The sequence below is a fragment of the Ascidia mentula genome, chromosome 7 (assembly GCF_947561715.1).
Source record: "Ascidia mentula chromosome 7, kaAscMent1.1, whole genome shotgun sequence".
Taxonomy (NCBI): Eukaryota; Metazoa; Chordata; class Ascidiacea; order Phlebobranchia; family Ascidiidae; genus Ascidia; species Ascidia mentula.
In genome coordinates this window covers 732349-754185 of record NC_138572.1, presented here as the reverse complement: position 1 = coordinate 754185, position 21837 = coordinate 732349, and the positions used below count along the sequence as shown (strand labels likewise).

The 21837-nt window shown below is 36.9% G+C and overlaps 1 protein-coding gene and 1 long non-coding RNA gene across 2 annotated transcripts; both read left to right on the top strand.

Annotated features, from left to right (window-relative positions):
- Window positions 1-3895: 3895 nt before the first annotated feature.
- On the top strand, window positions 3896-16041 carry LOC145908730 (uncharacterized). The gene is made up of 13 exons (XM_082996059.1): window positions 3896-3946; window positions 4159-4297; window positions 7799-9130; window positions 9201-9263; window positions 9437-9544; window positions 9877-9960; window positions 10252-10359; window positions 11160-11729; window positions 11929-12078; window positions 13846-13929; window positions 14936-15040; window positions 15281-15370; window positions 15959-16041. Exons 1-13 carry the CDS (start codon window positions 3896-3898, stop codon window positions 16039-16041), a joined length of 2967 nt encoding a protein of 988 aa, XP_082852185.1.
- Window positions 16042-17173: 1132 nt separating this feature from the next.
- Window positions 17174-21566, top strand: LOC145909107 (uncharacterized). Its single transcript, XR_014403099.1, has 6 exons — window positions 17174-17509; window positions 17798-17959; window positions 18609-19266; window positions 19524-19718; window positions 19798-20020; window positions 20574-21566. It is a non-coding gene; the product is annotated as an uncharacterized LOC145909107 (long non-coding RNA).
- Window positions 21567-21837: the final 271 nt, after the last annotated feature.

The window sequence follows — 21837 nt, the reverse complement described above, 5'->3', positions numbered from 1 at the left end:
CGAAAATGACGCACTTCAAAACGTTTATTGTTGTTATTTTGCTTGCACGAGTCCGGAGGGGTTTAAACATTTCCCTTGCCTCAAACCTAGCTGTGAGTTGCGGTTCAGTGGCGGTATACGTGATATTGTTCAATAGTTATGATATCTATGGGATAAATCAAAGCGAAGCAAAAAAACAGTCCTTCGAGTAAGTGATTATTAATTTCTGACCAAGTTCAGTCGCCACACTACAGTATATCGGGTTAACGTATATTTTTAAATACCAGGCTGCTGTGCAATTGTATTTGAATTAAACGCCAGTGCTAAAGGTATTATTTATCCTCAAAACAAAATTGTAGTCTATTGTCAAACGCTAATTCCAGCCACTGTATCAACCACACTTAAAACAGGTTGCTAGTTATGGCCGAAGCTACAGCAGCTAAATGCGATCGGGGCCGATTCGTTTCCCTGATAAGTAACAGGGTGCATAGGCAACACCGACCAGTTATTTTCTGGGTTACAAGTAATAAACAGGCGCTTGGCAGTTCGATGTGTTGGCGATGAAACAGTGTCCTTCGCTGTAATCTCGCAACTACAGAAGCCCTTTTTTATAAGAAACTTGTTTTGGAAGTAGTAGATTTGCTGCTCGTGGTGGTTTTACTGATTCATCAATAACTAGCAGATTTGCGGTTGGAATTGCGACATAATTGTGTTACCTGAACCAAAGATATCTCGGACAATATGTGTTTGTTTACTTAACAATGCTGTTTTCAGATATTTTCAAAGTATTCATGGTTCCGACAACGCGTCACAATGGGTCTGACGTCACAATGTTACATGTAAAGATTAGCTGAAAATGCATTGGTTTAGATAAGAGCTATTTACTAATACGCGTGTAGCGCAGCCCTAAACCCTTTTGTGGGAAAACCTTTACGTCTAGGTAAAGCAGAAATTGTCGAAGAATATAAGTACCAAGCAACAAAAAATTTCCGTTTAGTCGAAGAAAAGCTTGCGCATCTAGCTGCTTCATTGCATTGATGTGCGCGTATAGTGTTTCGTTAGATGGCAAAATCGCAGCATAAGAAACAAAAGGCCCCAAATCAAATGATCAACGTGTTCTCCTAATTCTCGATGGGTCAGGGATTCCCAAACTTTTTTGGCTGTGGACCCCATTTTGTGAACCTGTTTTTCTCGGACCCCCTGTCTTACGTCATATCATTTTGCAACGTAATCAGCGTTAAGAATTCCACAAACAATATCAACAATGGCGATTAGGGGAGTTCTTACGTCATAGACGCGTAATAAAAGAAGGAAAAAATTTTAAACAAGTTTGAAATTGTAAGATACAAGGATAGTGTAAGAACCATTCAAAAGTAGAGTAAATGTAAAATGTACGTATTGTAAAGCTTACGAAACCAATTCAGTTATGATTACTGCTTACGCACTATATAAAATTGTTTTTTCGGGGGGTTATCATTACGGACCCCGCAGTGCAATCTTTGGGAATCCCTGCCCACGTTTTGCAAAAGATTATAAAATTTACGAAATTTTCCTAACATAGTTGTACGCACCAACAAAAAAACATAACAGATAAGCTTTAGTGCCAGTCTACTTTCAGTTTCAATACGATCAAGATTGATTCACTGCAGCAAAAACGCACACAACAGCGAAAGTTGGGGCCACGCGCGCTGGTTGCCGTTAATTGAAGATGTTTTTCTTCGCCTATACGAAAATTTTTGTTTTTGTTGCCTGGTACTTACATTCTTGAACAATTTCTGCTTTACCTAAACGTAACAGTTTTCTCACAAAAGGATCTATGCCTGCGCTACACACGTTTTAGTAAATAGCTCTTATCTAAACCAATGCATTTTCAGCCAATCTTTACCTGCAGCATTGTGATGTTTGAACCATTGATGACGCGTAATCGAAACTATGAATAGGAATTGTGTAGCCTGCATGTTCAGTTCCCAGTCGTCCGGACATTTACGAAAATTGGCGGTTTAATTCCTGTGTAGGTGGAAATGACCGGAATTTTGAAGATGGCACCTCTCAACTTCTTATAACAACATCTGAACTAAGTATCATTCTTTAGGTGCGAAGGTCAAGAGTCTGAAAGGTCTTAAATGGTTTTTGAAGCCAAAATTTGTTAACGTAACTGAAACTACTGTGTCCGAAATTGCGCTTATGCAAATATGATTAACTTATGCTAACAGTCGTTTTTGATATGCTTATGCTGACAAGTAAGTTTGTTATTTATGTTGTTTGTGAATTATGGGCGGCCAGAAGGGTCATAATTCGTCTAAATCAACACGTTGCTTATTTAACCAACGTGTTGCTTGTTAAGCAACGTGTTACTTGGCGCCGGAAGAGTCCAAATTCACACGTTGCTTATTTAAGCAAATATGCTTATGCAAATATGATTACCCTGCGCTAACAGTCCTTTATGATATTCTTGTGCTGACAAGTAAGTTTGTTATTTATGTTGTTTGTGAATTGCACTGTTAAGAATTTCACACTGTCCGTGCAGATGGTAGACCAGTATAAAATTCAGTATTCAGCTATAATATGCAAACTCAACAACATCCTGATAGATTGCGCACAAACATTTCTAATGCTAAACTATCATCAGTATTTGGTGTAAATTATACTTAAGTCCATGCATAAAGATATCAAATTTATTCGTTTCTTTTCGTCGTCAGATTCAGTTTCATAATGGAATTCGAATCACGACAAACTGAAAGCGAAACGTGGCGCTTTGTGACGTCACCACTGCTGTGTTTTCGTATGACGTGCAGTAGTTTTTTGTTTGTTGCGTCAGTAGGGAATGGGGCGAATTTGTGATATTAACGCATGGTGTCTTAGGGTCGGTAAGCATGTGTTGTGCCGTAGACAGAAGTTTGTTAATGTTTTAATACATAGAGTTGTCGCCTTGGTGAATAGATTTTGTGATAAATATTCAGGTTGCGAATATTTATTCGACATTGTATACGTGGGTCGAGCGGGGGATTACCCAACCAACACAGCTGATAACTCCACATGTATTAACTTGTGGTTTGTGACCAGTGGTGGGATTCAGCCGGTTCGCACCGGTTCATAGAACCGTCTCACGAAATTTTATGAGATCAGCGAACCGGTTAGCATTACTGGTTGCTGTCAATATGACTTTTAGTGACAGAACCCGCTGAAAAATATAACTTTGTGATAGAACCGGCTGAAAAAATTGAATCCCACCACTGCTTTTGACTGAATGCTGCCAATCGCATGACTCATTTCCCGTCTCAATTACCTGAAAGGACGAGGACCATTCTTAAAGTAGCCACGCATGAAATAGGAAAATCCCTATCGCCCGCCTGTATGGTGGTTATAGAGCATCTACCATTCTTACATGCGGTGCCTGCTTTGAGAACTGACACAAGTTGAATTCCCATAGTTACAACTACTCACATTAAATCCTGGTGTTGCTTGTAGAATAATTTGCAAAACTATAGCAAGTTACAAGCAGTCAGTTCCGCTATTTCAACGCAAGATGCCAAACGGCGGAAACAAACGTTTTTTCTTGCCTGCAAACTTCAATACTGGCTTGAATAAATCAACCATATTGTTGCTTACTTCGCCTGGCACTGCTTACTGTAGTGACCAAATATGTGTACTTTAGTTTTTTTCTGTTATCTGCAATACATTAGTTTACTTTTATGTTCATGACATGAGTATGTGTGTTTTAAATACATGCATAAGTATATGTGTGTTTATTTACCAAAGTGTATGAGTATTTCCAACTGTGTGACAAAAACTGGAGCAGAAACAATTTACATCCTTGTTGCATCTTAACTGTATACACATTTACACATAGCTTGTATATATGTGTAATATATTTCTATACTGTACTTGCGATACGAAGCTAACTGCTAATCCAAGAATGGCCGAACAACAAACAGAAGGAGAAAACTCACAAAACATTGTTGCCGAGGTAAGCTTGTTGTTCTTGAATATTGAGATTTGCTGTACTGGTGGTAGGGGTTGAAGAAAATCATTTGGGAGTGACAGATTTTATTTACTCGTAACGAAACGCATGTGGGCAGCTTAGAGCAGTATTTGATTTCAGAATATTTCAACGACCATGCTGTCTTTTTGGACGATTAATATTTGTGTGTTTGGTAACTTTTGCTGGTTCCATTCCAGAACCTACACCTACATACTGGTGACGTACATCACCATGAACATCAGACTGTGGAAGAACATCACCATCAGACTGTGGAAGAACATCACCATCACGCCCATTATCATGAATCAACCATTGAAGAATCAGAAGATAAACGAGGTATGGGAGTTTTACTAGGGAAGTTTGGAATACAAATGCTTGTATTCAAGTCGAACCCCAACTGATTTAGAATTTATATTCGACCATTTGGAGATGACAAAATTATTAGCTTAATGCGACTCATTTACTAATATCTGTGTCTTACCGCAGCAACAACATAGAATCGGATTGACCATATTATGTGTCTAAGACAGTTAAACTCTGATTAAATGACGTGGAAATCATTACATTAAATTGTCACTACACAAGTTCATGTAAATCGTTGGCTTTTATGTAATGAGTTTATGTAATTTTCGAAATTATCAAGCACCTAAAACTCCATTGCGGAGCATGGGTCAGACGCAGCGCTGTGAACTTTGCTGTCTTATTTAAGTCCTGATCTTCTGGGGCGTGTTCTTAACGATAACTAATTTGACTCCGTGAGCAGAATGGGTTTACGAATTATAGCACAAGAGTCATATCAATGGAATTCAAAACTGGGTAACCGAGTCCTTAAGAGTGAGCGACTGAGCAAGAGCAATTAACATATATACCACTTAGATAGAGACTGTCTAAGTTCCAGTTACAGTAGTTGTTGGGGGCTGTGGGCGTGCATGTCTTAGTTGTCACAACACCGACCTCTGCTTTTGAGGCAAGTCGTATTCCGATTGAAATGAGAATGTGCCTGACTTCAGCATTTAAGACGAAAGCATTCTGTCCGTGACATTTTTGCGTGAAAGGTGTAAAAACGTTTTCAGATACTTTTATGTGTTTAGTAACTTGTGTTTGGATCCAGATGCTCGGGAGCTCTCACTTCCTTTGTAGAATCATGATGAGCATGCGATCATTTTCGTCTACTTGAACGAATAGTGCACTTTACAGCTTGTCAGAATAATGCATTCAACAGGTTTCGCAAACTGTGTGTGCCGCGAAAAATTTAGGAAAGAGTTTCGACGGAGATATGAAACCATTCTACACATGCGCTTATAAGTTGCCACTGCAAACATTCTGGTTGTGTGGCATCAAGCCAAGCCATTAAATGTTTTGATAGTTAACTCACAACTCATAACCTCGTGACATCACAAATAACCTACGTAACCATTTTACAAACCACTGAAGGACAAGTGTGGAACATTTTTTGTAGCTATGACAAGCGAAACTGAGCAAACATACGGGAAGTAAAAGTGTTTGTGAAAACGTTTAAATCAGTTGGTAGATACGGCAGTACAGGGACAGATATATCCAATATGGATTACGGTGGACAGAAGATTCCAGTTTACCGTATCTAGTGTTAAGCCAAACTGTCAAATGAAGCTACGGTGCCAGTAAGTTACCAAGGCATCTTCACGCCGATCACTGGGCTTAGAAAGTGAGGAACTTTCTTCACGCTTGTTTGGCCAACATGCAAAACAAACACTGTAGCTAAAACACCTACGTCTGTCTACGATGAAGCTTTTTTTTGATGACTGTGGAACGGAAACACTCTCATACAGTCGCTAAAAGTTCTTCCTGTGAAAAACAGAAAATATACAACTTCGTAAGAAAAACCTGGCTTGTGTCTCATGTTTTGCTGAGTGATTATGATTTCGATTGAGAAACAGAACTAGTAGAAAGTTTCAACAATAATGAAACAAAATATCACTCACATTATTTAACTTGGTTATAAAGCGGGTTAGAACAGTGGCATTAACTGTAGGCTGCTACACAACATGACTGATTGCTCATGCTTTTTGGATGCGATTTGTCAGTTATAGCAGGATTGAAACATCACTGTCGTTATGAACATTGACTTCCGTCAGACACCATGTTGGCTGCAGGTCCCGTCACCGGTGGTCTTCTTGGACCAGAAATGTTTTGTAATTCATAAGTCTTTGTTTAATACTGCTCTTCTGGCAAACTTTATTGTATTTACGTTTCTCGACGTTTCGGCTATTATGCAACAGCCTTCATCAGGAGGAATTATCTAAGTTTTGCACAGCGGACACATGTCAGGCACATAAACAAAAACGCTACAAAAGAAAAAAGAAGAAGTGAAACAACGAAAAAGCGATAAGGGCGAACACACCTGCACAGTTTACGTTTCTCTGTGTCCGCTGTGCTAAACTTAGATACTTCCTCCTGATGAAGGTTGTTGCATTTGTAGGTTTTATGCTATGTTTTACTCAGTGGTAACACAAAACCTAACTATAACTCCGAAAAGACTCCCACACTGTGCAATTAGTAATTACTGGGTTGTATTAAAATTAGTAAGACATTCGAATACTCACAATAAAAGATGCAATTTCAATGATGAAGATCGAGTAAATCCAATTGGCGTTGAGACAGTACAATTGTTCAATGTTACGATTTTAGAAACTGTCTGGCTTTACAGCCCAAGCGGTCAATTATATCGAATAACTTTCAGGCGTGTTGACCGGGTAAAAATGTCATAAACAAACGTAGATTATATAGAAATCATAAGGCTTTGGTCAGCGGAAAAGTCCGCTGTTGACCAAGACGAATTTCTCTCAGGTGCTAGAGCGGGCTTATCAGATTATAACGCACGAGTATCATGACTTGGCGAATTAAAGAGTGACGTGCGTTAATGAATGAATGTTGGTTAAACAAACAAAAGCGATAACATACAATTTTTATTATCTTCTACACATAATAGCCGAAACGTCGAGAAACGTAAATACAATAAAGTTTGCCAGAAGAGCAGTATTAAGTCTTTGATTATTCTGCAGATATAGCCTCAAGATTGAACAGCCTTTTTAGCTCAATTTTATGCAGCAACCGTTACCACGTAACTACCTGACTTAAAACTCCCAAAACTCTACTTAAAACTGCCTAAAACTGGCTTAAATTCGTCCTAGCAAAGACTAGTAGTCTCTGGTCCAAACAACGGCACATGTGCTCACTCAACCGTAAAATTGAACCCCATGCATCACTGATTGCTTTGTGACGTCCTTCTTTTGTGACAGAGGATTAAATGCAAGGTGAAAATTTTCCGCCGCCAAACATTTTGTCACAGAAATACCAATATGCGTCCTTCAGCTGTTTTTTTAAGCTCCATTAAGTATACTGCATTGTGGGTAAAAATCCAACCAATCAGGGAGTCACAACTCGAAATTTGCCTGTTACAACTAAATATACTGTGTGATGTTTATTGATGTCATCTGAAATTATGTTTGTTCCTACTCCTCGAAGCAAAGTAGTTCCATAAATTGACCTAAAATAAGAGTTAGATCAACGAAAACTTTGTATTTGAAATGAAAATATACGGTTGGCTAAAAAACTAAACAGCAGACAATTTTTTTCCCGTTTTTGTACTTGGTGATTTTATCATTTTTCTGTGGCATTAAACGTTACCATTACAATATAATTTGACAGATAAACACTAATCCTCAATTTGCGTTGTGGTTATGCAGCATGCTGTACTAAAATCAAACCAGCCAAACATAGATGCTAGAGCTCACTGTTTTGTCTAAAAACCACAGTAACATGGATTTATTTTCTAAAAAAATTGTTTAAAATTTGCAGAAGAAAAGTTGCAACAGGCAGTTAATGAAATCAAAAAGTATCAGCTTGAAAATCTTGATCCCGATGTTGTCCCTTACAGTGAAGAGCTGCAAAAGGTTGAAATACCAGAGGTTCAACCAACACTGATAGATACTGATATTTACAAAGGAATTGATCCTCAAAAGGAAAATGAGTTTCAGCCATCTACAAGGAAGGGGGGCAAAGCTCGATTTGTTGGTGAACACATCAAATTTCCCCAACTAGTTTCAAGCTTCAAAGAACACAAAAAGCAAGGCTTATTTCTAGCTTTTCTTGGACCGGCTGGGTGCGGCAAAACCACTCTTTCCAAGAGATTATGCAGGCAACTAGAAACTGAAGATCACTTAGTGCTTCATCTTCGGTTCATGTATTTAAACTACGGCGATAGAAAGCTTACTTTGCAGGAGCTTCTGCTGGATAACCAGTTCAACCATGCTTCACCAGAAACACTCAGTTTGGTTTTCCAGTGGATGATAAAGAACCCAGAAAAGTGTGCTTTTATTTTTGATGGATTAGATCAGGCAACCTGGACACTAGAAAACATGGCACCTGTAAATGAGAAGTATCACACTCCCTTGCCAGTACAACAGCTTGTTGCTAACCTTTGCAGCAGGCAATTTTTTCCAAAATCTACATTGATTTTTACTTCTCGACCCCACTCATTACTATCAATACCATTAGGACTCCGACCTAAGCCAACAATTTATGTCAGTGATCTTTCTCCTGAGGATGCAAAGACACTGTTTGATAGTTACTCAGGTGATAAAGCAAATGAACTGTGGAACAAACTTGCAACTAAATCTCCACAATTGCTTGATTTATGCCGCAATCCAATGCTTTTACAATTTATTGTTTATGCTGGGTTATTTGGTGAGGTGCACAGTATTTCCACCATAACTAATGTATTTGATGAAGTTTTGCAACAACTTGGTCACTCTGAGCATGCAAAAGGAGAGAAATTAGAAAACCTCAAGTTGCCACTTAGCCAAATGGCATATGAAGGCATGGTTCGTAAAACCGTTGTGTTCACACATGATGACCTTCAAAAAGTAGGTTTAGAAGATGTAAAAGTACAGGATGTAGTTTTCAAAATGGCAAAGTTCTCCCGGTTTCCCAGTCGTAGAGTCTTTGATGGGAGAGATGTTCTCTTCTACTACCTTCATCAAGTTCTGCAGGAAATGTTTGGTTCATACTACATTTCTATGTTCATGTCAGATAAAGAATTTGATCAAATCTTGGACGATTTGATTAAGGAACCCCATTGGGCAATGGTTCGTCGTTTTGTGTGTGGCCTTTTGCTCGGACACAAACCAGGTATGTGCAGCGCATTGGAAAGTTTGTGCTTTAATGACCATTATTTTTATTTTATAATTTTCAATCTAAGCCTCTGGAAGTGGACGTAGTGAAACCAGTTCAGAATCTTATCCTGTCAATGGTGCTGTCAGCGGTACGACAATTTCCAAGATGCATAAAATCCGTCAGTACTATATTTCTTTGGTATTTGTGTATTAAAAATGTGTTTCTGTTATCTTTTTTGCTGACAAAACTTTGCCCATTACATAGCATTGAACTTAAATATAACTGATGCTATACTATATATTGTGACTCATTGTTTTACAGCTTGCAGAGGAGGTTTGGCTTTAACAAATGTAAAATCTACTTCATCCAAAACATTAGATGGCGCAACAACTTCGAAGGCCCAACATTCAAAACAGTCACCGGAAAATGGTGGGAAATGTTTTCAAGGCAGAAAACTGTTTGAGTGAAACATAACATATCAATAATTCTTCCTTTTTGAAACTGTTTAAGGCATATGCCGTAGCATGCAATTTCACAACAATGCTAACAAACCACAGGTTTAATTGGCATTTTTGGATGGAATTTGTCTATGTTGCAACTTTTGTGCACACCACTTAAAAAGCCCTTGCAGGTTGAGAACCACTGGAACAATTTTACTAGAATTTCAGCTAATGTTTGTACGCTGTTTCATCAAGGCACTTGTAAACAGATGGTATCCCAGTATATCTTGTTTATGATTTGTAATACATATGTTTCTACAGCTGGTGAAACTTCCACTGCTGCAGCTGAACTTGAGGCAACCAGAATACCTCAAATAGATGGTGGTGAGCTGGGACATTTAAAAAGTAAGTTCTGCCCTATACGCACATGCTGCCTAACTGATTTGTGGTGCAAGTAACGCACTGTAACATTTTTACAACACAAACTGGAGTGTAATGTTGCCACCATGTTTTGCATTCATATATTCTTTGGTATTTATTATAATCATTGTTTTACATAAACGTGTGGTTTAAAGCACATAAATTAATTGTTAAATGGTATGAATATTACAACACTTCACTAAAGTCTACAAAAAAATAGAAAAAGAATGATATATATATATGCTGTGCTATATATTTCAACACATTGTTTTAAAGCTTTCACGGATGGTTTGGCTTCAACAAATATCGAATCGACTTCATCCAAAACATTAGATGGCGCAACAACTTCCAAGGCCCAACTTTCAAAACAGTCGCTGGATAATGGTGATAAATATATACAAAGAGTGATTTCATATCAAATCACCAAATTTGAATCACATTTCTGACCTGACCCTTTTCAAATTCAATGAAATTTACACAGCAGCTTTATGATGATAAAATAACTAAAATTTCCAAATTTTACAAAAAATGACCAAGTACTTTTTGAGATAATGCACTTTGAAATTGCCACGAAATTGCCAGAAGATGGCGATAGATATTTGGGTTTTTTGCTAATAACTTGGCTATTTCTTAATGGATTTCTACAATGTTGGGCTCATTTTGAAGGTAAAGGCAAGGCCTAACAGATTATACTTGTCACTTACAGATTTAGCTAACAAAACTTTATTTACAATGGAGTAAACAAAATTTTATCGTTAACCTTTGACGGTTCATAACATAAATGTCTCATCTCAAAAAAAAAATATTTTTGGTCAAAATGTTGACTGCATCATAATAATGCAATAACACCAAAAATTTTGATGGGAAAATAAAAGCTTGACAACTTAAAAGGCGAACACATAAATGGTAATTTTTTTATACATTGCCTGTACTTGAAGGGCACAGCATGAGACTAATAAGTGTCCAATGATTTGAAAGGAAAATGGAGGCACATAATGAGTTTCACAGCATGATATTTGGGAGTTAATTGACAAGTCAGAACTTTACAGCACAGCATAAAGTAGCTGTTTTATTTACATTTAACAATTAATATGAAGGAAAATAATAAAACTTGGGGCCATTTTAATGTCAGTTAAGTTTGTCTATTAGGTTAAAGTTTATGTCTATGAGTATTAAAAAAACAGCTTCTGCAGAAAAGATGGCTTGTGATACAGGAATTATACTAAATGAGTGCTGTGAAGGTAGTTCCACTTCACTGAATTATATTCCAACTGATGAAGAAGTGGAATTACTTGAGTATAGAATACCAACTGACACTGTGATCACTTCTGTTTGTCCTGGACACAAAGCGCAGTTTTTAGGAATGTATTCCCTTCGTGAAAGAAAATGTTGCAATCCATTCAAGATACACAAGGCAAGCAAACCTGTCAAAAAGAGTATTTGCATTAAATCCTTAGAATCAGCAAAGACACACAAAAAACTTGGATTGATTCCAGGAAAGAAAATTTGTTCACAGTGCCGTAAGTTACTTCACCAGCAGGCCTCTTCGTCCACTAGCAGCAGTGTTGAAACAGAAGACTTTGATTCGCCAACTGCAGTGATTGAAACACTGAATCAATCAATGAAAGTTTTGGGCGAGTCACCCATGTTCAAAAGAAAGTTTCAACAAAAAAGAATTCAGATACAATCAGGAAACGCCTTAAAATGGACCAACCAAACCCCACTACTTCTCAACAAAGCACGAAAGAAAAAGAGTATGACGCCTTGATTGCCCAGCTAAAAGTAAAAGTTGCCTCATCAGAGAAACGCAGTCAAAAACTACAAGTACTGACACTTGTGGCTGGTTCTTGGAGTGTTGCACGAATAGTGAAAGAATTTCAAATAACAGAGTATATGGCAACAGCTCAGAAATTAACCAATGAAGGGGCATATTATCAAGTCCCAATCGTTAAGTGGGGCATCCCATTTATGAGGAAATCATCAACCTTATCAAAGAGTTTTACCAAGATGACTTGGTGAGCCGCATGATGCCAGCAAAGAATGATTATGTTTCTGTGAAAATTGGGGATGAAGAGCAACAGTGTCAAAAGCGTCTTATTTTATGTACATTGAATGAAGCTTACCAGTATTTCCTTCCAGTATTTTCCTTCCTTGTTCGAAAGACATTTCTTGGAAAGATGTAGTGGGATATGCAACTGTGGAGTATGATACCAAATGGTGGCTGGCAATTGTAATACAATCCAACAATGAAACAGATAACATCAAAGTAAAATTTTTGCATCTTGCTGGCCATCCCCATCATTTGCCTATCCGTTAACTGAAGATTCTTTGATGATCACAAAAGCAACCATTTTAACAAGTGTCAATCCAAAAACTGCAACAGGAAGAGTATACACACTCACTCAGAAAGAACAACACCAAGCAACAGAAACCCTTCAACTGAAGTTAAGAAAAAAATAAATCCTGACAGAAGAGTTTTTTAATATTTCCAGTTGTGTATTGCTTGTTTTTAGTGCCTCATATGTTATTGTATTTCATGTGTGAACTGTATTTGTACATACTGTGGAAAAATAAAATGGGGATTAGTCATTGCATGATATAGTACATGAAAGTGACATGGTGAAGTATAGCAAACATACAAATATTGCTACCACCAAAAAGTTGCTCCTAAATTTTACTGAATAATTTGCCCATTCAAATTTTTGGGTGTAATGCATTATTATGATATAGACAACATTTTGTCCGAAAATATTTTTTTTTTGAGATGAGACATTTATGTTATGAACCGTCAAACATTGAAGATAAAATTTTGTTTACCACATTGTTAATAAAATTTTGTTAGGTAAATCTGTAAGTGACAAGTATGATCTGTCAGGCCTTGCCTTTACCTTCAAAATGAGTCCAACATTGTAAAAATCCATCCAGAAATGACCGAGATATTAGCAAAAAAAACAAATATCTATCGCCATCTAGTGGCGATAGGGTAATAACTTAAAAGTATAATATCTCGAAAAGTACATGGTCAATTTCCACGAAATTTGGAGAAAAGAGTAACTGTATGGCCTTGAGCAAGTGTACCAATTTTGAGGAAAATCCAAAAAGGTCATGCTTTATGGGTTGGGTGATTTGACATGAAATCACTCCAAAGCAGAAAACATAACATAACAACAATCCTTTTTTTTGAAAACTGGGCTGCATAAGATTTGACAGTGTATTATGTGTTACTGCATTATTATGCTTGACTTGATAAACTCAGTATTTTTGCTTTTCTATAGTTTATTCCAATTCTGCCACAAAGAAACATACAGGTTTTTTTGCGGGACTTTTTTCAAGACGTTCAAAGAAACATCCAAAACATGCCGGAAAAGGTTAAATTTTCAAATTATTGAGTTTTATTTCCCTGCTTCTTGGCAGTGACATCACAGCCAAACTGGGTGTTTCCATTTTTTGGAACTCTCATAGCTTAGTTGGTAGAACTATGGTTCCTAATGACCTAGGTTATGAGTTCAAACTCCAGTGCTCGTTTATATCTTGAGCTGTCAGGAAAAGAAGCTTTACCAGTCTTGGCTGTGATGCCGCTGTTACTTGGTGTGTAACGTTTTAGTGCTGTAAGCATGCTACAGTAGCTCAATCCATTTGATGTGTTAATCTAAACAATTATGTATTGTTAATGTAAAAGTATGTATGTTAATTTATATTCATACACATTTCATACTCTTTATTAACAGAAATGTCTTACCAAATTTTAAAAACCTTACATTTTATTTGTTTGTTGTATTTTTTTATCTATTTAGGTTTTTGGTTAATTTGGTAAGATGTAACAGCAACCCAGTCCATATTGCTTCTGCTTTTTAACACATGTTTCTACAGCTGGTGAAACCTCCACTGCTGCAGCTGAACTTGAGGCAACCAGAATACCTCAAATAGATGGTGGTGAGCTAGGACATGTAAAAAGTAAGTTCTGCCCTATATACACACGTTGCTCAACTGATTTTTAGTGCAAGTACCGAAGTTTACCATTTTTGTAACACAAAAATTCTTTGGTATTTATTATGTCCATTGTTTTGCATAAACCTGTGGTTTTGGGCACTTAAAATTAATTGTCCAATGGTATGAATATAACATTATTTCACATATGTAAACATTTTGAGAGCTGCAGACAGGGTGTACATGCACTGTTTCGACCTATGATGTCTCATCATTGCAGCTGTTGACTGTGGCACTGTGCTAACTTTTACACTACCGGGCACTCTGATTTCCACTTTGTGGTACCTTTTGGTCAATGTCGATCCGTTGGGTACCCTATACTGAGTACCAAACAACAGAGACAAACCACCGATGGTTTGGAAAAAGCTAGCACCGTGCCACAGTCAACAGCTGCACTGATGAGATCTCATAGATGGAAACAGTGTGTGTACACCCTGTCTGCCGCTCTGAATTATTATGGTTTTTTTTGAACATTTTGCCGTTGCTGTACCTGAAGCAGTCAGTAAGAATATTTATAGATCTCAATGGCTCCAAAAATGCCTCTTTTTTGATTTGCTTTTGAAATGGACTCCCGTTGTGGTTTGAAGCAGTGGTTAGCCTATGAATACAGCATAGCTGAATTAAATCCCCTTTTCCCAGTAAAGCAGGATGCACAACTCAAAGAGAAATGTATTTTTATAAAGTTAAAACCTGTTTGCAAAGAGCTTGACTGAACATTGATGTGTTCAAAACAACATACATATTTCCACATTCTATGAATGAAAACCGGCGTGAATGCCACTTTGAAACCACTGGCAAACCAAATATGCCATTTGTGTTGTGCATCCCTGCTGTAAAGTCCGACTGGCGAACTCCCACAGACAGAGCAGATTTATTGTCAAAATTATCAAGTAAGGCCTTCGCATTGGGTTAACCCTTATGGTGTACATAAGTGCCATTAAATTGCAGTTATCACCTTGATTGTTTTTTACAGGTGATGGAAGTGGTTCCAGTCCAAAATCCTTGCCATCAACCTCAGTGAAGACTGCTTCCAGTGATCCAGCATCCTCCACACTTAACAATGAGGATCAAAAGCATGGTAGTCAGTTAAAAAAACTTTGCTGTAACATCTGTAACCTGTAAAGTAATACAAGGCATTTAGCTGTAGAAATCTGGGACCATCTAATTGATGCCAAAGTTAAGATGCTGCTGTTATGTAACATATTTGTTTTGTTGCACTTGTCTCCATTGACTGACTCTGCCTGCCTTTCTTACAATTAGTCAGTCTTGCACTGATGACGAACAAAAACATTTGAAACAACATATTTTTACTTTTCAGTTTCTACTAATTCCACCACAGAAAAACCCAGAGGATTAATGAAGCTGTTTTTAGATCTTTTTCACAAACAACCAAAACATGCAGGACAAGGTTTGCTAGTATCCAAAATTCATTATGATGCATTAATGGCAATTCCATGCGCTGGACGAGAAGATAAACTTGCTCCAGACAAAAGCACGCTAGTGCGATGGAAAATATTCTGCCACTGCGTCGTTTTATCATTGTTATGAAATGTCCTAGGGAGGGATCGCCTAAATTGCTCTGAAAAAATGATGCAAATTTAGGATCAACTGCAAGTGTAATAACTGTGACCCCTTTTTTGCTCATCTAATCATAAGAAAATCATTCTGCTGTAATAATTGTAACCAGGAAAGTAATACAAGGCATTGTCTGCATTGACCGGCCCTGAACGATTTGCAAAACCATTTTTACAATTCAATTTGTTACACAACGTTGCTTTACGAAAAGCTTGCTGTTAAACTTTCACATACTTTCCACTACAAGTTACCATTATATTGGGTAAACGAGCATCGTGGTTTAGAAAGTCTCACATCTCATTACGCATCTAATATACGCAGGTTATGTTTGTGGAAAACGCACATTGGGAGTTTAAATAATTCTCCCATCCAAATACATGGCTTCTATTTTTGCCGTAAATGTTGATCTTGTTATTTTCAGACAAACGTGCGAAAAAGTTTTTGAAGAAACTTTCGAAATACCTGCGAGAAAAAAGGCCCGAGTACTACGAGTTACGAGGTTAGTATTTATTTCCAGTCTGTGTGATGCGTGTTTGTGAACGTATCTGTTACGTCATAGTAAGTATTGTGACGTCGCAATTCCATTGTTCTTATAGAAGAGAATGGAATAAAAATGTTTAATTCAGGTTGAAAGTTTTAAAGGAAGGTCGCATATTTTTTGTCGGATAAAGTTTATGTTTTCCTTCCAGTAAGTTAATGTTTTTGTATTTGATTAATTTGTTGGATCTTGTCTTGTTTAAATCCGATTAAAAGTGAAGAAATCTTGTTTGAAGTTTGCAATAAAAAGTTTTAGTGATTTAATAAAACTTCCGCCATGTTTGTTTTAATAAACTTGTCCCTGTTTCAGATTTCCTCGTAGATTTGCAGGAAGTTGACGAAATAGTTAGAGATGAAATCGCCCTCTCTTGTCCTCGGGGGTTGGTTTTAAGCAGAATCCCACTGAAGATTTCGGATGTTTTCGCTCTCGCGGATTTCCTCCCACGGATTCGAAAACCCGATTTGTTGCTGGGGTTGGATGGATGCGGACTTAATTCCGAAACTTTAAACATGATCTGTGAAGCGATTATGAAGATGGGACCCAAGGTTCGTTTTCATTATTTTGAGAATAAATATTTGTTTAAATCCATGATATTTTTATAAAACTTACTTTTTTTAATCAAAAGTGAAAACATGGAGTTAATTTTAATCCGGTTTTAAGAAAAAAATCTGTTTTAAAAAAAGTTTGAAACAAAGATTTCCGACCAATCTTTATATTTTAAATAGTTGGGATTTCTCATCCTGAGTAACAACAAGTTTGAACGAAAAGATGTTGGAAATATTTGTCGGATTCTCCCTAAAGTGGATGAGAGGTTGTTGCTGGGTGGATGCGGATTCGATTCCGAATCTATTCGAGTCTTGAGAGAAGAGATTGAAAAACTGAAAAACCCGGTAAGAATTTGTTTAATTTATATTTGCATTAAAACATGGTTTCGTTAATTTTGATGAAATTAAAAGTTTTGTGAATTTTTTTCAGCCGAGAGTTGATGTTTTGGATTATCAGTAAATATTCCTTCCTCTCATCCGATGCAGACTCCAGTGGTCCGGATTGAAACAAAACACGAGACTTTCAGAATTATTTGTGTGTTTTTTGTGATTTGTTCAAAAGAAATGTTTTTTACTGTAAATAAAATTGCTGCGAAATATATAAAGTGAAATATGTCTGGAGACGAAAGTTTTCCGACATTTTTATTCCAGTTTTTAGAAGAAAGAATACCAGGGGTTGTTTGTAGAATAGAATGTTGTCATGTAGGAACGTAACAGACGGATCTACTTGGTCTTGGAATAAAATTAAAACTTCAACTGTCTCAAAATATCTTATTTTGGAATGTATTGGTTTTAAATGCAAGAAATCTCATTGCAAATGAAGAGTGAAATTCCCACAAACTGACAACGCCCATCAATCAAGTTACAAGAGAATATGTTGGTTAATGAAGTAAGTGTATGTCTTGTATTGGTCTGTTGTACACAAATACTTATTTGCGGTTTAGTTGTGTGCTGTTTAAAAGTTAGTTGCTGTGTTTATTTAAAAATGAATCCTCGAGTCTATCCAGATAAAAAAATCCTAGAATAAATTTTATTCAAAATCCAAATGAAAAAATAATGAGAACAATCTTAATGGCTCCGAAAAACATCACTAATCCACACAATGAATTGTCACTAAAAGAAGTCCTAGTCATCATGCTGACCCCAAACTAAATTAATTCGTAACTTTTGTCAACAGAAATCATATGAAGTGAGTTGCAGACTGGACGACTGGGCGAATGTTTTGATCTGTTAGGTCTCATCAGTGCAGCTTGATGTTGGCTCGTGACAATCTTGCTTGCCAAACAACCAGTGGAAGATTTCCACAAAAACTGGGTGCAAACCTCCGAAGACAATTAAGGTGAAAACCCTATGTCCATGTAAAAGCTAAAACCAGTGGTGCCGTCGGGCTCCATGTCACAGTAAATTATATTTATATGCAAAGCATTTTTCTGCAAAAGTTAGCTAAATTTGTTTGCGAATTTCGAACTTAGACCAGTGGTTCTTAACCAGTGTCAGTGTATCCGGGTTCAGCAACGTTTAAACATTACATGTGTGTTTTTAAATTATATACGTTCAAACCAGAGTATGTTGCCCTTATCTTGTTACCACTGTGTTGCCACCGCCTCATTACTTATATCATTATATAAATTTTATTGTGTAAATTTGTGCAATTCTTCAACATTTATCTTTTTGACCTATCTTTGCGATGCAAGCCAATCCCGAACGCATGTAAAAGTACTGAAGTATGAACTTCTAAATCACTTGGCATGCCATGAATATTAACCTCATGTGCCAGGGGTTGCCCACCCCTCCATAGAGCGTTGTCAGGGAGTCTGCCACAACCTCTAAATACTCACTCTATGTGATTTATAAACTCGTATTTTTCAAAAAATATTTGTGCAGTTTACAATATGAGCATGGATATATGCAAAACAGTAGAAGCAAGTAACAACCTGGTTATATGGAAAACACATTGTGACTTTCACTCCGTACTTTAATCTTGGCAGGAACAGATTTACCAAAACATCAAAGAGGTCAATGACTTTTATGACTGCTTTGTATGCCAGGACAAAGAGGTCTAGAGTCACTGAATTAGATGATTGACCAACACAACGAATCCCAGGAAATTTTGATCTGAAAAAGATGTCGCAAGTAAACAAGTTGGGTCCCACAATCTGTATTTAACTTTGTTGTATATAAACTTCAATGAACGATATACAGAAAACTTCTGTGATACTTTTACCTAGATGTTGATATTGCTATATTATCACAAGTGTGTGTAATTATGCCCTTATACCATTATTTTGCTGCATAAACTTTTCTTACATTAACACAAGTACTAGCCTAATTTCTTGTAGCATTATGAAGACAGCAAATTTTTCTCGTTTCATTACATTAAAACCATGTTATGTTTGGCTGTCATTATTATGCATTTGTTTGAGATTTGCCGAGTTTTGATGATACTCTAGTTGATGATACTCTAGTTGTCAAAATATCATTGTTTTCATTTTTTTTGGAAAAATCCTTTTTCATTTATCCACCAGGTTGCAGTGAAGAGTAAAACATCAACAAGGCAACATCAGAAATATCATGACCTCTAATTTTCACAAGGTCACCAACAACATGCCTGCCCTACATTGAATCCTTGTAGTTGGTGCAAAAAAGGTTAGATTGACTTTGTTAATAAAGAAAGGGCAAACCCATTTTTGATTGGTTCTTTATGCAGACTAAAACATATTAGATGTGACGATTTAGATTAAAAAGGTCTGACTGCAGTTGTTGTTTCACGAATTTATTGCAAGAAATACACAAAAGTGTTCAAAAGCAAAATATCTAAGAAAAAAACGTTTTTTCTAAAACTGTTTTACAAACATGGATGCTTTTGATTGCAAAGTCATTAAATACCAGTGTTGTTTTTGCAGAGTCATAGCGATGCCAACCTGAGGATTGGAAAATAACGACTGGAAATAATGGAGTTGTTGTAAACACCAATACTTCTCTGCAAAGTCATCCTGGGTAAAAAACACCCAAATTGTAATATTAGAAGTTAAACACACTCCGATAGAATGCAATCTTACTCATAACAGAATATGATAATGAAAGATGACAAACATACGGTAAGCAGTATTGCTTTTAATCAACACAAAAAGTTATGCATAAATACTATTTTATAAGTTCACGAAATTTTTGTTCCAGTTTTCAGATGAAAGAATACCAGGGGTTGTTCCTCATGTAGGAATGTGAAAGACGGATCTACTTGGTCTTGGAATGAAATTAAAACTTCAACTGTCCCAAAATATCTTATTTTCAAATGTATTGGTTTTGAATGCAAGAAATCTCATTGCAAATGAAGAGTGAAACTCCCACAAACTGACAACGTCCATGAATCAAGTTACAAGAGAATATGTTGGTTAATAAAGTAAGTGTATGTCTTGTATTACTCTGGTTTACAAAAATGCGAATTTAAAATTTGGTTTTGCCCAGTACAAAAATTAAGTTAGGGCCAGATAGTAAAAATGCTATGCCCATGGAATAAAATTTATCAGACATGGAGGCAAAAACATTAAATAATACAAAACAATTCTCAGCACAAATGTTGACGTTCACCAAAACACTTGTCCAGCAACCAATTTGACCAGAATGTGTAGACCTGGACCATTTATTTGGCTGTAAATACAGCCAAGTTTCAGCTGCGTTTAGTTGCAATGTTTTTTAACACCCATCAGCACCAAGTAACTACCTGACTTAAAACACCCCAAACCACACTGAACTGTCCGAAACATGCTTAACTTCACCCTAGCAGCAGTGCATACATGCTCATTTACCCAAAACATTGATCCCCAGTGCTTTATTATGTAATCTTTGTATTGTGACAAACAAGGTGGGCATTTCCCACAAACAAAACTTATTTTGATGGAAAATCAGATATGCGGCCTTAACAAAAGCTTCAAATAACCCAGATATTTTTGCAGATCTTCATCAAGATTAAAGTTGCTCATTTTCCATCTTGAATTCTGGATTTTTCTGCTTCAACCACGCATTTCTACAACAAACCACTTTCCTATTGCATGTTTGTTCGTAACTGCACTTTTCTCTGTAACATTGTAATTTGTGACATCAGTTAAATATCGTACCCCCCAGTTGTGCATTTCCTTACATAAGCTAGCCTCAGCATTGATTTGGTGATGAAGTCCCCGAAGTTTTTTAACCAATAAGAATAATTGTCCAGGGGTGGGTGGTTACCAAATCCATGTTAGCCTCCAATTCACCCAATCGGAGGATGCAAAAGCTTGGTATAACCTAATTATGGAAGAGATCACCCTTACTATTGAACCTATCTTTATACACTGGGCAATGCATTTCATTTAGGTAAAAATCTTCAGTTGTGGAAACATTTCATTCTGCACAAATTTTGGCATTTTTTAAACTAGAATGCTATGAAAGCAATAGGATTTTATATCGCACAATCTCAAAATCAAAACATTTTCTTCACGTTCCGATTTGTATGGTGTATCTTGTTGGGGCATAACATTGTGTGTGTAAGTTGGTTTATTAGCTGTCTAACGTTCTAAAAGAAATCTCGGAAACAGCGGATTATGGCCACTGACTCGATAATCTTTGCGGTTTTATCAGTGCCCAAACCTTTCTATTTCTTTTGTGTATTGTTCATCTGCGTGGTTGTTTTAGTGTGAAATGCACATGATTTAAATATAAATTTACCGTTCTCTAAGAATAGTCACTACCACCCAGTTCTTATGAGAAGCGACCCTTTCAGATCTGCTTTAAACCGACTGTGGCCGGAGATTGGTCAATGCCGGATGATGATGGAAAAGTGGTGACTAAGGAAGAGCTAATGGGAATGTGGCGAGGAGCTCACAGATGCAACACCTGCTAACTTGCATCCTTGAGACGGGCAAGTGTGTCAAACACTCCAGAAAAGTGTTTCTTAACTGGTGGAAATTGTTGGGAAATAAAATAAAAAAGGTTAAGAACCACTGCTCCAAAACATGTGTGAATCAGTGGCGTGGTATGACACGAGAAGAAGATTAGCTGTCGTTGGGTCATTGAATATAATTCTTTTGTTGGGAAATGTAAAAGGTACAAAATCAATCGATCACAAGCTTACTCTCATTTCTATCCGTTCAGTTCATAAATATGAACAAGCTACATTTCGCTCAAAACATAATTTGTATAACTGCTCGGAAAGTAATGCGTATTGAATGCCCACATCGCATT